The sequence below is a fragment of the Phoxinus phoxinus genome (assembly GCF_949152265.1).
Source record: "Phoxinus phoxinus genome assembly, chromosome: 4".
NCBI classification, from domain to species: Eukaryota; Metazoa; Chordata; class Actinopteri; order Cypriniformes; family Leuciscidae; genus Phoxinus; species Phoxinus phoxinus.
In genome coordinates this window covers 21,479,240-21,492,833 of record NC_136879.1, presented here as the reverse complement: position 1 = coordinate 21,492,833, position 13,594 = coordinate 21,479,240, and the positions used below count along the sequence as shown (strand labels likewise).

At 38.9% G+C, this 13,594-nt stretch overlaps 1 protein-coding gene across 2 annotated transcripts in view; it reads left to right on the top strand.

Annotated features, from left to right (window-relative positions):
- Window positions 1-12,943, top strand: part of nyap2a (neuronal tyrosine-phosphorylated phosphoinositide-3-kinase adaptor 2a) — a 53,485-nt gene extending 40,542 nt beyond the window's left edge. For both annotated transcript variants that reach the window (XM_079610658.1, XM_079610657.1), the window contains 4 exons: window positions 173-1,351; window positions 8,158-8,316; window positions 8,394-8,515; window positions 11,185-12,943. In XM_079610658.1, the coding sequence (XP_079466784.1) occupies window positions 173-1,351; window positions 8,158-8,316; window positions 8,394-8,515; window positions 11,185-11,415 (1,691 nt within the window). In that variant the 3' untranslated portion in view covers window positions 11,416-12,943. The remainder of the gene's footprint in view (window positions 1-172; window positions 1,352-8,157; window positions 8,317-8,393; window positions 8,516-11,184) is intronic.
- The last annotated feature ends 651 nt before the right edge of the window (window positions 12,944-13,594 follow it).

Below are 13,594 nucleotides of genomic sequence, written 5' to 3'. Positions count from 1 at the left end.
CATACGCACTGTGGAGACATCAGAGACTTATTTTACATATTGTAGAAAGGGGCATTATAGGATATTATAGGATATATTTAAATCCAAACAGCGATTTTTTTTTAATGTAATTCTTTTTTTCTGTGAAATGCTAAATCCAAATTTCTAAACATTTCCGTTCTCTTACCCACAGCATCTAAATCCCGCCCCTGCAGTGAGGAGTACCGTCGCATGCCTCCGCCAAAACCCAAACGCAACCCCAACACGCAGCTCAGCACATCCTTTGACGATTCTTACATTCAAAACCACTGCAGCAAGGTTAAGTCTGCCTCTCTGCCGCGACAACACAAAAAGAAGTCGGCGTCTCAGAATCAAAGCCCCGCCCCTGCCACTGACGATGAGGCGGAGCCTGTTTATATAGAGATGGTGGGGAATATCTTACGGGACTTCAGTCGAATTGCCGGAGCTAATGGCGATGAAGAGGATGACCAAGGTGAAAGTGTGTATGAGGAGATGAAATATCCTGCTTATGACGATTTGTCTTCATCCTTAGACCACGGCCAGTCACGATGGGAGCAGTGTCCCACTCCTTTGGTGCCGGAGGTAGAACTTACACGACCCACTACTCCACGTGGTTCACTCTGTGACATTCCCGCCCCGTTCCCGAATCTGCTTTCCCACCGCCCTCCTCTACTAGTGTTCCCACCTGCACCAGCCCAGTGTTCCCCCAACTCTGACGAATCTCCTCTTACTCCCCTGGATGTCACCAAACTGCCCATGTTGGACAACGTCGGATATGTCAAACCTGGTGCATCCCCAACTAGCGCTGACCCTGGACCACAGCTGGAGGCTCAGCAGGTGTCCGGTAAACACCACCACCACCACCACCACCACCATCATAAGAAGAAGTCAGCAGAGACTAAGGAGCAACAAACAATCACAGCATCAGGACGGTCCTCCGCTCCACCCTTGACATCTACGCTGTACAAAAGCGGTGGGTCGTCCACGGCACACGGGTACCCCCGGAGCCACTCCGCCTGCCCGTCCCCCGTCAGTATGGGTCGTGCGTTAACGCCACTCACCCTGAAGCGCCCCCCGCCGTACGATGCCCTCATGACCGGGACGATTCCTCGCAGCGCTTCCGGAGTTGCACACGGATCACGTGAAAGCGGGCGGCTCTCGAATTCCTCTAGTGTGCACGGGGGCTCCATGCAAAATGTCTCCACTGCTTCGGGTTCAAGCTCAGGGTCGGGAGGTCGAGGCTGTCGTACACCAACCAGTCCTCTAGATGAGCTCAGCAACTTGTTCTCCTCCGGACGCAACATGCTGAAGAAAGGTTCTGGAAGCCGTAAGAACAAAGACTCTGCAGATGGTGAGTCAAAATGTTATAAATGCTTAAAATGTGTTACCAAAAAAAAAAAGAAGGTATTTTATGCTCATCAAGGCTACATTCATTTGATTAAAAAAAATGCGAAGTGAATATGATGATTTGATCATCAGTTTTACAACAGTTGTACTGCTTCATATTTTTGTGAAAAAAATATGATACATTTCTTTTTATTAAACAGAAATTTGTATTAAATAGAAAACTTTTGTAACATTAGAGAGATGTCTTTAATGTCACTTTTGATCAATTTAATGCATTGCTGACCAAAAAACAAAACAAAAAACAATGCAACTTGTATGTCTTTCAATTAAAATTAAAATATTGAAGCATGTTAGCAGCAACAGTTTACCAGCTGGGTAATATTAATTAAATAATACATTGATATATACAGAATATATTGGTAGCATATAGTGGTTACTGAGATTTTTGAATTGGTTGATTTTAGAAACAGTATAATAGGATACCTTTAATTGTGCATTTCCCCCAACTTTTACATATTTTTATTACACCTACCTTGTAAAGATGATAACCACAACGATTAATTTCAATTTCTCCCTCCTTTTCTTAAAAAAAAAAAACTATGAATCTGGGTTACAGTGAGAAACTTACAATGGAGGTAAATGAGCTGTCGATTGAGCTTAACATGTATTGAACTTGTATATGAATAATTCAATAATTGTCAACTTATTAACATAGGTCAGAATTTTTATATAAGTGTATCCCCAGTAGCAACCAAGAAAAGTACTAAAGCCTTTAATTAATTAGATCCACACATGTTAGGGTTAACTGTGAGATATCTGGAGGCGATTGTCCATATCAGTAACAACTTCAAAGTGAGGGATGTTGTCTCATAGAGCAAAGCCTGATTGGGTTTAAAGAGCGTGTGTAATCGTCTTGAGAGCTGCAGCTAAGGACTTTTTTCCAGACTGTTATTTATTCTGTGTGGAGGACTCCTTTCATGTCCTATTTCCACAGTCCACTTCCATCACCCCAGGTGTGTCTGTGTGTTTGAGCTCGCTCGGAGATTAAAAATTGAGCGATCAACCTACGCACAGACTATTGAACGTGCTTATAGTGCACAGGACAGAGAGAGAGAGAGAGAAAATGACCCAGATTCTTCCACACCAAACTGAGCCTCTTCAAATCAAGCTCACTGTTGATTGCGAAGGTCGCCGGATTGTAAGGGTTGTTCAATGGCTTTCTCATGAGCCTTTCAAATCATGATTAAATGAATTCTGCAAAAACACTTAACATATTAACGAGTCAAAGCTATCATGTTGAACCCTCTCAACACATGCACACAAATACACACACTTACAATTTCATATTCTTTACATACTGTAATAAAAGTCAAATCTCACTTCAATATCAGTATACACTGCACAGGTACACAAAAACACACACACACACACACACACTGAATCTGGTCAGCCTGTCCATCACAGTCAATTTTCCGCTACCCAGTCCAGCAGAGAGACACAAACACACACGGGCACCTCCTGTCAGTATGTCTTCCACGGATCTGTGACTCGGGCTTCGTGCCTGACAGAGTGTGGAGGTGTGTGAGATTAACAGGCTGCCGGCATTAGTGTGTGTATATGTGTGTTTGCCTGACACACAGAGAAAGAAAAGACAGAGAGATAGTGAAGAATCTGTCACTGTGATCCAAAACACACCAGTATCTATTCACAGCTCAACATCACTCGGCTAAGATACACGGATGTGAGCCACATTCGAGATCATGATCTGAGGTCACTCGTCCATTTCTGATACATTCAGATTCAGTCAAAATCCTTGCAGATGTCCTAGCTTGAAACTTTGAATATATATTTTGTTATTTTAGTCTCTTAGGCTCACCAAGGCTGCATTTATTCTATACATTAAAACCATAATATTGTGAAATATTACAATTTAAAAGAGCAGTTTTCTATTTTTATATATTTTAAAATGTATCATGATGGTAAAGCTGGATTTTCAGCATCATTACAACAGACTTCAGTGTCACATGATCCTTCAGAAATCATGTGATTGGTGCTCAAAAAACATTTCTTATTATTAACAATAAAAACATTAATCATTTTGCTGCTTCATATTTTTGTTAGAAACCATGATTAATTTTTAAGGATTCTTAAATGATAATAAGTTCAAAAGAACAGCATTTAAGAAATAACATTATACATTTCTTTTCTGTCACTTTTAAACAATCTAAAGTTTTTCAGATCTGTTTTTAATCTGATTTAGATATGTTTTCAGGAGCCAGCTATTTATTTTAATATATTAAAAAAAATGAAAACCCAGGTTCGTAAAGAAAAATATTATCCATTGATTGAATAAGCCTTCTTTCTTCATCTCTACAGATCTCATATCAAAAGCTGCCAAGTCAGTCTTAAACTTCACGCTTGTCTTAAGGATCAGGCTAATTTAAATGTAATATGAGTTTGTTTTTATCATGCCCTTCAGTGCCCATAAATAGCTCTAAATATGCCTTAACAGACAGCAATCTACTGTTATGTCTTAATGTATGCAGTATTTAAATGCAACAGTGTTTTCCCTGCAGCACTGAATAGCTTAATAGTTTCTAAAATGTAAGCGTCTGAGTAACTTCACATACTCTAAGGTTACATTAGCATATACTAATAATGATCCCACGCATTTAATATATTTCCTCATCATTATAGCTCAGAGGTTGGCATACATTATCATAATTTAGAGGCACAGAAGTGCTTACATTGTGCCCATAGTGGCAGATCAGGTTCACAGTCAGGCTGAAACCATATGATTGAGAAGAAACTCTGATCAGGATCTTCCAAGAATGTGCCATTAAACAGCGACAAACTGGCTCCAGTGCAACCAAATACTGACATGCATAGTATTATAGTTTCCATTATGAAAATTTAATTCTGGAAGTTTCAGAGCTCTTTTATGACATCGCTTTTTTCTATTCCTTCTATTCTTCCTCTATGGCATCATGGATTCTGTCACTTCCATATATTCTGTATGACATCATTATACTGTCCTGAATAAGGTATTTTACATAAAAGAAGTTTACATATAGTCCATAAGACAAAAAATGACCCTGTTCAAAAGTATATGTACCCTTGATTCTTAATAGTGTGTGTCGTTACCTGGATGATCCACAACTGTTTTTTGTTTTGTTTTGTGATGGTTGCTCTTGAGTCCCTTGTTTGTCCTGAGCAGTTAAACTGCCCAATGTTTTCCCCAAATTTCCTTCATGTCCAAAAAATTCTTCAGTTTTCCAGCATCTTTTGCACATTTGAACCCTTTCTAGCAGTGACTGTATGATTTTGAGATCCATCTTTTCACAATGAGGACAATTGAGGGACACAAACACAACTATAAAAAATATATCAAATATGCAAAAGATGCTGGAAAACTGAAGATTTTGCAGGACCTGAAGGGTTTTTCTGAAGAACATTGGGCAGTTTAACTGCTCAGGACAAACAAGAGACTTTTCGTAATATGGACTTTATATCTCATAAAGTGACTTTATATCTTGCAATGGGACTTTTTATATCTCACTTTTACAACTTTATATCTCACAGTGTGACTTTAAGTCCTCTGTTTCTCCCGACCTCTGGTCCTAAATGCAACAAATGCCTAATCAAAGCCAATCTGACTTCTGAGCTGTAATGCTGCCTGAATCATGACCATACACTGTTTGTTCGTTGGCTAGAAGAGAACTGGCCCCCCGACTGAGCCTGGTTTCTCCCGAGGATTTTTTTCTCCCTTCTGTCACCTGATGGAGTTTTGGTTCCTTGCCGCTTTCGCCTTTGTTGCCTTTGGCTTGCTTAGTTGGGGACACTTAATCTTTAACAATATTATTGATATGACCTGACCTGAGCTGGACGATGACATCACTGTTTTCTCCAGTGCGGCTATATAAATGAACTAAATTAATAACTTTTTTACAACAGAAATTTACCATTACTGAACCTACATAAGCTGGACTATGACGCTATTTTCTTCTAGATCTTCTGTACAGCCGAAACAACCCATGTTGCATTATTTTCCTGTTATCACTGTAAACCTCCTTTAAACAATCTGTATTGTAAAAAGCGCTATAAATAAAGGTGACTTGACTTTAGACTTAAGCTAAAAAAGCACCTTAGTTGTAATTCTAAACAAATGATTGATAAAGTGCGTCTTAACCCAAGAGGTTTGGTGCAGTCGGCTGCTGATCTTTAGATTCTTAAAAAGGACCTTGGAGATAAACTACAACCTGTCTCTTGTTTGGCTCTCTCCTGCTGTGCCTTTTAGCCTTGTTTCAGTGGTGTTGTTTATGTCCATTGCCTCTGAGTGCCAAAAGGTATTTGGCCTGGCATTTCACTCTAACTGAATGAGGTGAACAAGTTTCTATGTTGGCTGCTGTTAGCTGAGGAGCCTTGTAGAACAATCTGACCCTGTGAACACTGACAAGAACACATTCCTGCCAACACACACCTAAAAATTCCCTCCGCTAATGGACTCACATTCACACACACACACTTATGGACAGATGAGTGTTTAAGCAGACTATATCCAGGCACTGACCGTGTGCATGTTAATAAGTAAATATGATAAATTTGTCGCCGTCTTAGCATTAGCGGCCAACACTAATGACAGTGGACACTAATTAAATGTAGACTAATGGAGCAGGACACCACAGACTAATGGGATTTCAACAGACGTGGCCAGACAACAGAGCGTGTGTGTGTGCGTGCGTGCGTGCGTGTGTGTGTGTGTGTGTGTGTGTTTCCAGATAGATAAAGTATGGTAAATAAGGTTTTTGAGGAGCAATGTGAGTCCATAATTAAAAATAAGCTAACATTACCAACGTCAGCAGAGGATAGGAGGGACACTCTCATTTTCTTTTATGAAAAAAAATATTATTTTAACTGTTCACTATATTGTACGGTATGTTTCTGATTCACTAAAAAGAATCGGCTCATAAGAGTCATTCGTTCAGGAGTTGGACTGTTCCGTGCTGTAAATTCAGTAACGGAAAATGGACGTATGAGAATCGTTAAAAGAATGTCAATTATTTGAATCATAAAAAAATAAAAAAATAAAAAACGGAATTGCTTTTATAGGCTATCTCACAATTCTACCTTTTTTCTTGCAATCACAAGTTGATATATATAAATCTCAGAATTGCAAGACATAAAGTCAGATTGCGATGAGTTAAACTCGGAAGCATGAAATATAAACTTGCAATTATGAGGAGAGAAAAAATCTGAATTGAGAGATTCTGTATTATACGGGACATGTTGCAGCCCTAGTTGCAATGCTGCATGAACTGAAATGAACTGAAGTAGCTCATGACTTTTATTAGCATAAGGCTTCAGTCATTGCACACACACACAAACACACACACACACTGATGACATAGTCTGATGTCACCTTCAATTCATACGGCCATAAGTGTCAGACGATATAGCTGCACACACATCTATATGGACGATACAGATACGCATTGAGATACTCTTGCCAGCTGAAATAATTGAAAAGCTTTCATCTGTTAGTAAAGCAATTTCCCTAATGTCTTCAGAGCCAGTGAAAGACGTGATGAATGTGACTGCTAATGGATCCCCTGTGAGGACAGAGAGATTAAGAAAGAAATGCAATGGAAAATACAAAGAAAATGGGATTGATTGTATGAAAGACGAAAAGATTGAGTGAAAAAATAAAGAGATGTCAACTTTAAGCATAGGTAATGTGTAAAACATCTTTCCTCTTCATTTACAATATTCATCGCTTACTATGTTCATTACACAAGCAACTTTGTAAACGGAATTGAATACTATTACTTGCATATTGTAATATACTATAATAAACTATAGAGTGATGACATATTTTTGTAGGCCAACCCAGAAGTTAGCATCACCCTGTCCTTTGGTTTTTCCATTTGCTTTTGGATTATTTGGATTGTAGTCTATAAACAAACGACATTGTGATCACATGACTTTAACGTCATGTTCGCCGTGCTGATGTTTAATGTCCCCGAACACCTCTGTAGCCCCAATTAACTATTAGAAATCGTTTTGTCAAGACAAGTTAAAGCTTTATAAAGTCTCAAGGAAGTTTTCCTGATGTATGTTATGTCATAGAATAAAACATGAAAATATCTTGAGCTTGTGTTCACCACAGATCTCATTTCAGGCATTTAACCAAAAATCCATTAAAAAAAAACATTGACTTCAGGACGGAAGTTATAAAAAAACTTGTTTTCAGGTTTTTTGCCTACAAAAATGTCACCCCTACAGCCCTATATACTGTATTCTAGGTTTCAAAAATTGTGTGTGACCAAGTCCAAACTGTTTTTATATGACAATTACTTTTCATGTTTGATATAGCAAATCATGTAGTTATTTTATATATATATTATATTTTTAATATACATTTTCAATTATGAAATGTCTTTTTGTGATTGAATAATAAATCAAAAAGAACATTTAAAAAAATGGACTCTTAATATAATATCTGGTGTATCACATTGGAAATGGAAGTGCATTACATTGTGGGATAGTATACCAGGTTTGCTCTGCATGCAGAAATCATGCACACTTTTCACAGTATACATTCTACATACTGCAAAAATAGTAATAGCACTATGATATTTAGCTACACTAAGTTATTTTGGCCCACCTAGCGGCAACATGTGTGTACTGCAGCACTAGTACAAAACAAAGCACTTGTTCATGAAACCGCAATCATTCTCATTAAAAACAGGTGTCAAGGCACATAGACTTTTACTTAATTCTGAAATCTCTACCTCTTTTTCTCTCTTCCAGGTGAAAGTAAAGGCAGAAGTGACAGTAGGGACAGAGCCCTCCGTAGCTCTTCTCCAAAATCACAGGATTGGGAAACGCCCACAGGACAATCAGCCACACCCACAGCCACGCCCAGTCGTCTTGGCCGCTCTTCCATCAGCCCGACCACCATGCTTGGGGGTGCGTCCTGTCCATGTGACAAATAATCAGATAAAAACAAATAAGGATGCCGATTTAACATACTCTCTTTTTTTTAGAAACAAAAGCCGGGTGTAAACTTGGCCGCTCCGCGTCCACGTCAGGAGTCCCGTCCCCTATGGGAACGCCCCAAAGACACGCCCCCGATGCCTCCGCCCACCAGTGCGGGACCCCGTTCCAGGTACAACCCCCTTATTCCTCAGAATGAGCGAGAGATCGCATGCGTGTGGAGTTCGGTTCCTGTCTCCGTGTCTGTCGATCTGCCCAGCAATACCTTCATGTCTTTGACCTCTGACCCCACGGCTATGCGTTTACCCTATTCTGTCCGCTGCTTCTGCTGCCGTGCATTGCGTTTGGCTCACGGCGTTCATCGTCTGTCTACGTTGTTTGTGTTCGGTCCAGATCAGGGCTGCCTTCCCATCGCGCTCTGAAGAGGCTCTCACATTTAATTCGTCCCTCTGTGAGCTTACGCCAAGAGACCCACAATCAGGGTTTTATATATCAGGCAGTTTTAGCACTCGAGAAAAGGTCTGAACCTGAATGAGAAGCTCTTCAGAGTGCCGGCGGGCAGCTCTACTCTCGGCCAGCGGCTTCCTCAAGCCGGTGTCGTCTCTATCACAATGTTTCAGATGCTGTGGTTGGCTTCCTCAGATGTACAGACATCAAACACACAAGCTGTTAATCCCATAAAATGGGCAAAAACTCGCTCTTAAAAGCAGGATCCCGAATCCAAAGCATAGACATCATCAGAAATTATTTACCAAATTGATTGAAATATTGATTGACAGCTTGATTGACAGTTTCCTCAAAATAGCTGTTTGATGTGTGTATACATGTATCTAGACATGGCATTTATATCAGTGTCACGTGTCATATGCTGTCTCCTGTTTGTCCGTGTGGCCAGGGTTTTAGAGCTACACTGTATTATGTACAAAAATCCTGTAATAATAACTTTGTTTTCCACGTCAACATCACTTTCACTGAGACTGGGGAGTCGGTTACACAACTCACTACACAGACTCACCAAAGCATGTGCTTTATATCACAACTGAAGAAAGCTACTGTGAACACACACACTGTTTTATAGGCATACAGTAATATACAATACACAACTATTACATATACATAATGTATAGCCATACAATTACACTCAGAATATTATAACAGAAAACACATAGTATGTCTGATATACTCTCACTCCCCAGTTGTGTGTTTGATTGTTAGTGACTGTAATTGAACTAACCCAAATAAATCTTAAAATCGAGGGATAAAACTAACCCCAACAAAGCAGAAATAGAAATAAAACCTTGTCAAAATTGTCTACTTTTCCGCGTCCACTGTACTTTCTGTGTCTATCTGCTACTTCCTTCCTCAAAAGCACAAATGTGTGTGTGTGTGCTGTATGTGTATAAGTGTGTATTGTAAGTGTGTGTGTGTGTCTGTGTGTGTGTGTGTACGTGTGTGTGCATGCCTGAAGTACATGCTCTGCTACAAAACCTAGTCAGCATTCCCTAATTTTATTATGGAAATTTTACTATGCTGTCTCCTAAAACTTTGCCCAACATTTAAGGCAGCATTGCATGAATACTTATTATAAATAACCTCAAATCTGTGATATTTTAGTATTATTTAAATACAAATGTAGTATTTATTAATATTTTGAATTAGCTCATATTTTTGCAGTATTTAGGTTTGAGATTTTTGTTATGTGCTTTTGCCATTTTTATTATTTAAAAAATATTTCTAAATAGCAGTAATTTATGTTAATTAAAGGGATAGTTCACCCAAAAAGTTGAATTCCTTTATTAATTGCTCGCCCTCGTGCCTTTCCAAACCCGTAAGACCTTCGTTCATCTTCGGAACACAAATGAAGATATTTTTAATGAAATCTGAGAGCTCTACTCTCCATAGACAGCTACGCAACTTTCCCACTTTAAAAACTTCACAGTTCATTTAGTCCAACATTTTCTGAAGAGACGCGATCGCTTTATATGACGACCAGATTGAATCTAGGCTTTTATTTACATATAAACATTTATCAACGCACACATCAGTTGTGGCAAACGGAAGCTCAAGCATGTTCGGCTGACGTGCGTCAACCAATGAGGTTCCTTCTTGCGTTTTGCAGCACGTTTGAGCTTCAGCAAGAACCAATGAGGTTCAAGCTGGTTTGATTGAGCTTCTGCTCATGTTTGCTGTTCAATATGTGAATAAAACCCTAAATTAAATCTGTTCATCATATACAAGCGATCGAGTCACTTCAGAAAATTGAGACTAAACCGCTCAATTCATATTCATTTTAGTTATAATTTTGTTTAAAGTTTACGAGCGCACATACATTTTTGGTTCATCAATACTAACTAAATAAAACAAAACAAGAATCGTCCATTTTGATTTCATGGTTCTAAACTTAAATTATTAGAGTATCACTTTGTTAGCTTAATAACATTGTATCAAACTAAAGTATAAGTGCTTCACATAAGGAGGGCCGCCTGTGTAGCTCACTAGGTATTGAAACAGAGCTATGGTTGCGCTCGTGAGATTTCGTGTTGCCTTTATAAGTGTTCATTGTTGTAATCTGGGTTTGTGGTGCATGTCATGGGCAGTTTAATATGTGTGTACACGATTAAGATGTTGTGGTCGGTCTGTGCGAGAGAATTAAACTGAACGGCAATACATTCTGACTGTTCTGACTTTAAATGAAAATGAATTATTGAACACTTCATTTATTATTAAAGAACGCTGTTAACGGCTTCACTCTCACAAAAAAAAAAAAAATGTATATGAGGGCTACAAAGTCAAAGCCAGCCCTGCATGCACCAACATTGTCTCACCCTTGCCACCCATTAGATGCCCCCGATGCCCTGGGCATGTGGGGACAGCACCATGATGGAGATGATTGAGAAGAAACGTCACCTGTGCAAGGAGATCAAATCCAGACAAAGACCTTCAGACAAAGCCCTGTGCAAGCAGGATAGCATGCCCATCCTGCCCAGCTGGAAGAAGACCAACGGGGGCAAAAAATACGGGCCCCCTCCGTACTCCACCCAAACCACTGTCTTCTGGGACACTGCTATATAAAGGGTGACCAGCAAACTACAGCCATGGAGATGCACAGACTGAGGGGGCGTGTCCAGATATTGATTGACAGCTAGCAGGAAGTAGGACCATGTGACATATACAGTGAAGGATCCTCAAATCTCCCTGGTTTCCTATCGCTGTTTATATTTGATATTTTTATATTGAAGATAACTGTCTTAATATTAAATATAATTAATATAATAGTGGTTTTATAAAGAGGAACTCTCTAAATGAGATCTTTAGAGTGAAAATAGTACACTTTAAAACCCACGAGATGATATTTGTCCTCTTCTAAATGGTATTTCTATTTATTTTCTATCCTTTTTTGGTTGGGGTGTTTCTATATTTGGCACTTATCTGTGTGTCTGGGGAAATAACCTGTATGGTGAAATATGTGCAGTAATTCCATTGAAAAAAACATCGTTGTTTTTGACGCCTATGCATTTGGTTTTACGGCATGGACGGTGCTTATGTTCATTGTCTGTTTTTCATATGGAGAGTTTATTTAATATATTTTTGGTGTCTGTACTTTAAATGTGGGATTGTGAGTTGTCAGGCAGTTGTTCTTATGGCTTCTGGGTTGGACTTGAAGGCGATCGGCTGGATTGCGAGATAGATGGGTTTGATTACCGTAGTTGGATTAGATTATGAGATGACTGAGTTATTATAAATATGGATCGGGCTGTTTTATAGGGCGGTTTGTCAGATATTGAGTGTGGTCAGATAAACTGTGAGGGCACTTTCTGTTTTGCGAGGTCAGCTGGCGTGTTTCAATGGTTAGCGCTGTAAACTCGCAAACACACACTAACACATGCTTATGGCCTAACATTTAGTGCTGTTCAACTCCTTTCTTGAATGTTCAATCTTAACAGCTACATGTCAGTCATGCTCATAATAAAAATTGTAGAGAAATTGGCGTGGGCGCTTTGAGCGTGATCAGGGATCGAATGATGCAAATCCGGTCCTCTACCTGGCATGTCAGATAATAAATCTCAAATAACAGACACCGTTCTTTTATGAAGCACTATGCAGACATACTGTCAGTTTACACACTCATATATCATTGTGACACGAGTCAAGGGCAGGCAAGAGGCAATATCGTACTGGAAAGGCTCAGAAAGAAAAGACCAGGCTGTCATTTCCTCCGATCAGATGCTGCGCATCCAGGCTTCACCCATAGCTTTACCACGCAATCAAAGAGCCATGCTTCAAGCACACTTGACTTTATGTGAACTAGTCGTCATAAGCACTTAAACACTAGGATGCCAAGCACGGTCTCGAAATGACAGGAGAGCAAATGCTTTTCTGTGCATGTTTAGTAATGATTCTGGAATCAGATCAGATCAAGAAACATATTAAATGCAAGTATACAAACAGACACATTGCTAATGCATTGTAAGCGCACAATACTTAAGGACATAAAAAACATCAGTAATACCCCACTTATGATTTTTTTAATCTTTAAGTGTCTTGATAAAGGCGGTTTGATTCTTAAACGTTTTGATCTTCAAGATAATCTTGACAAATGAACACAACTTTTATGAATTTTAGTTTAGTTTGAATGATGAATGATGTTCAATCATTCAAACTATCATTCAAACTAAACTAAAATTCATAAAAGTTGTGTTCATTTGTGAAGATTATCTTGAAGATCAAAACGTTGTATGAATCTAACTTTTAGTCACAGACCTTATTTTTAGCATTTATCCAAAAGTAAATGGAAAAATCCTATTGGCTTTCTGTCAAGGGAACCAGTGCGATGCTAACTTCCGGGTTGGCCTAAAAAATGTCCTCCCTACAGCACGCTATATTGTTATTTCCAAATGTTTGTAATTAACATGAGATGTGTTATTATTCAGAAAACTATTTCACTAAGTTGCTCCGCCATAATGCCATTTGATTTTGACCTGAAAGAGATAACCGACTATAGAGGAAGACTCGTAAACAGTTTACGCTAACACTGCCCCTTGTGGCAATGCTTAGAATAATGCATGTCTTCTATCATTATTAATTGTAACATATTTCAGAACACAATGTGAGAAATCAATCATTGCATTCATGTACTTGCATAGAGTATGTTTTGGGTCTTAAAGGGATAGTTCACCAAAAAATTAATCATCATTTACTTTTAAATTTTTACTTTTTACTTTTAAAACTTTTAAAATTAATCAACATTTAC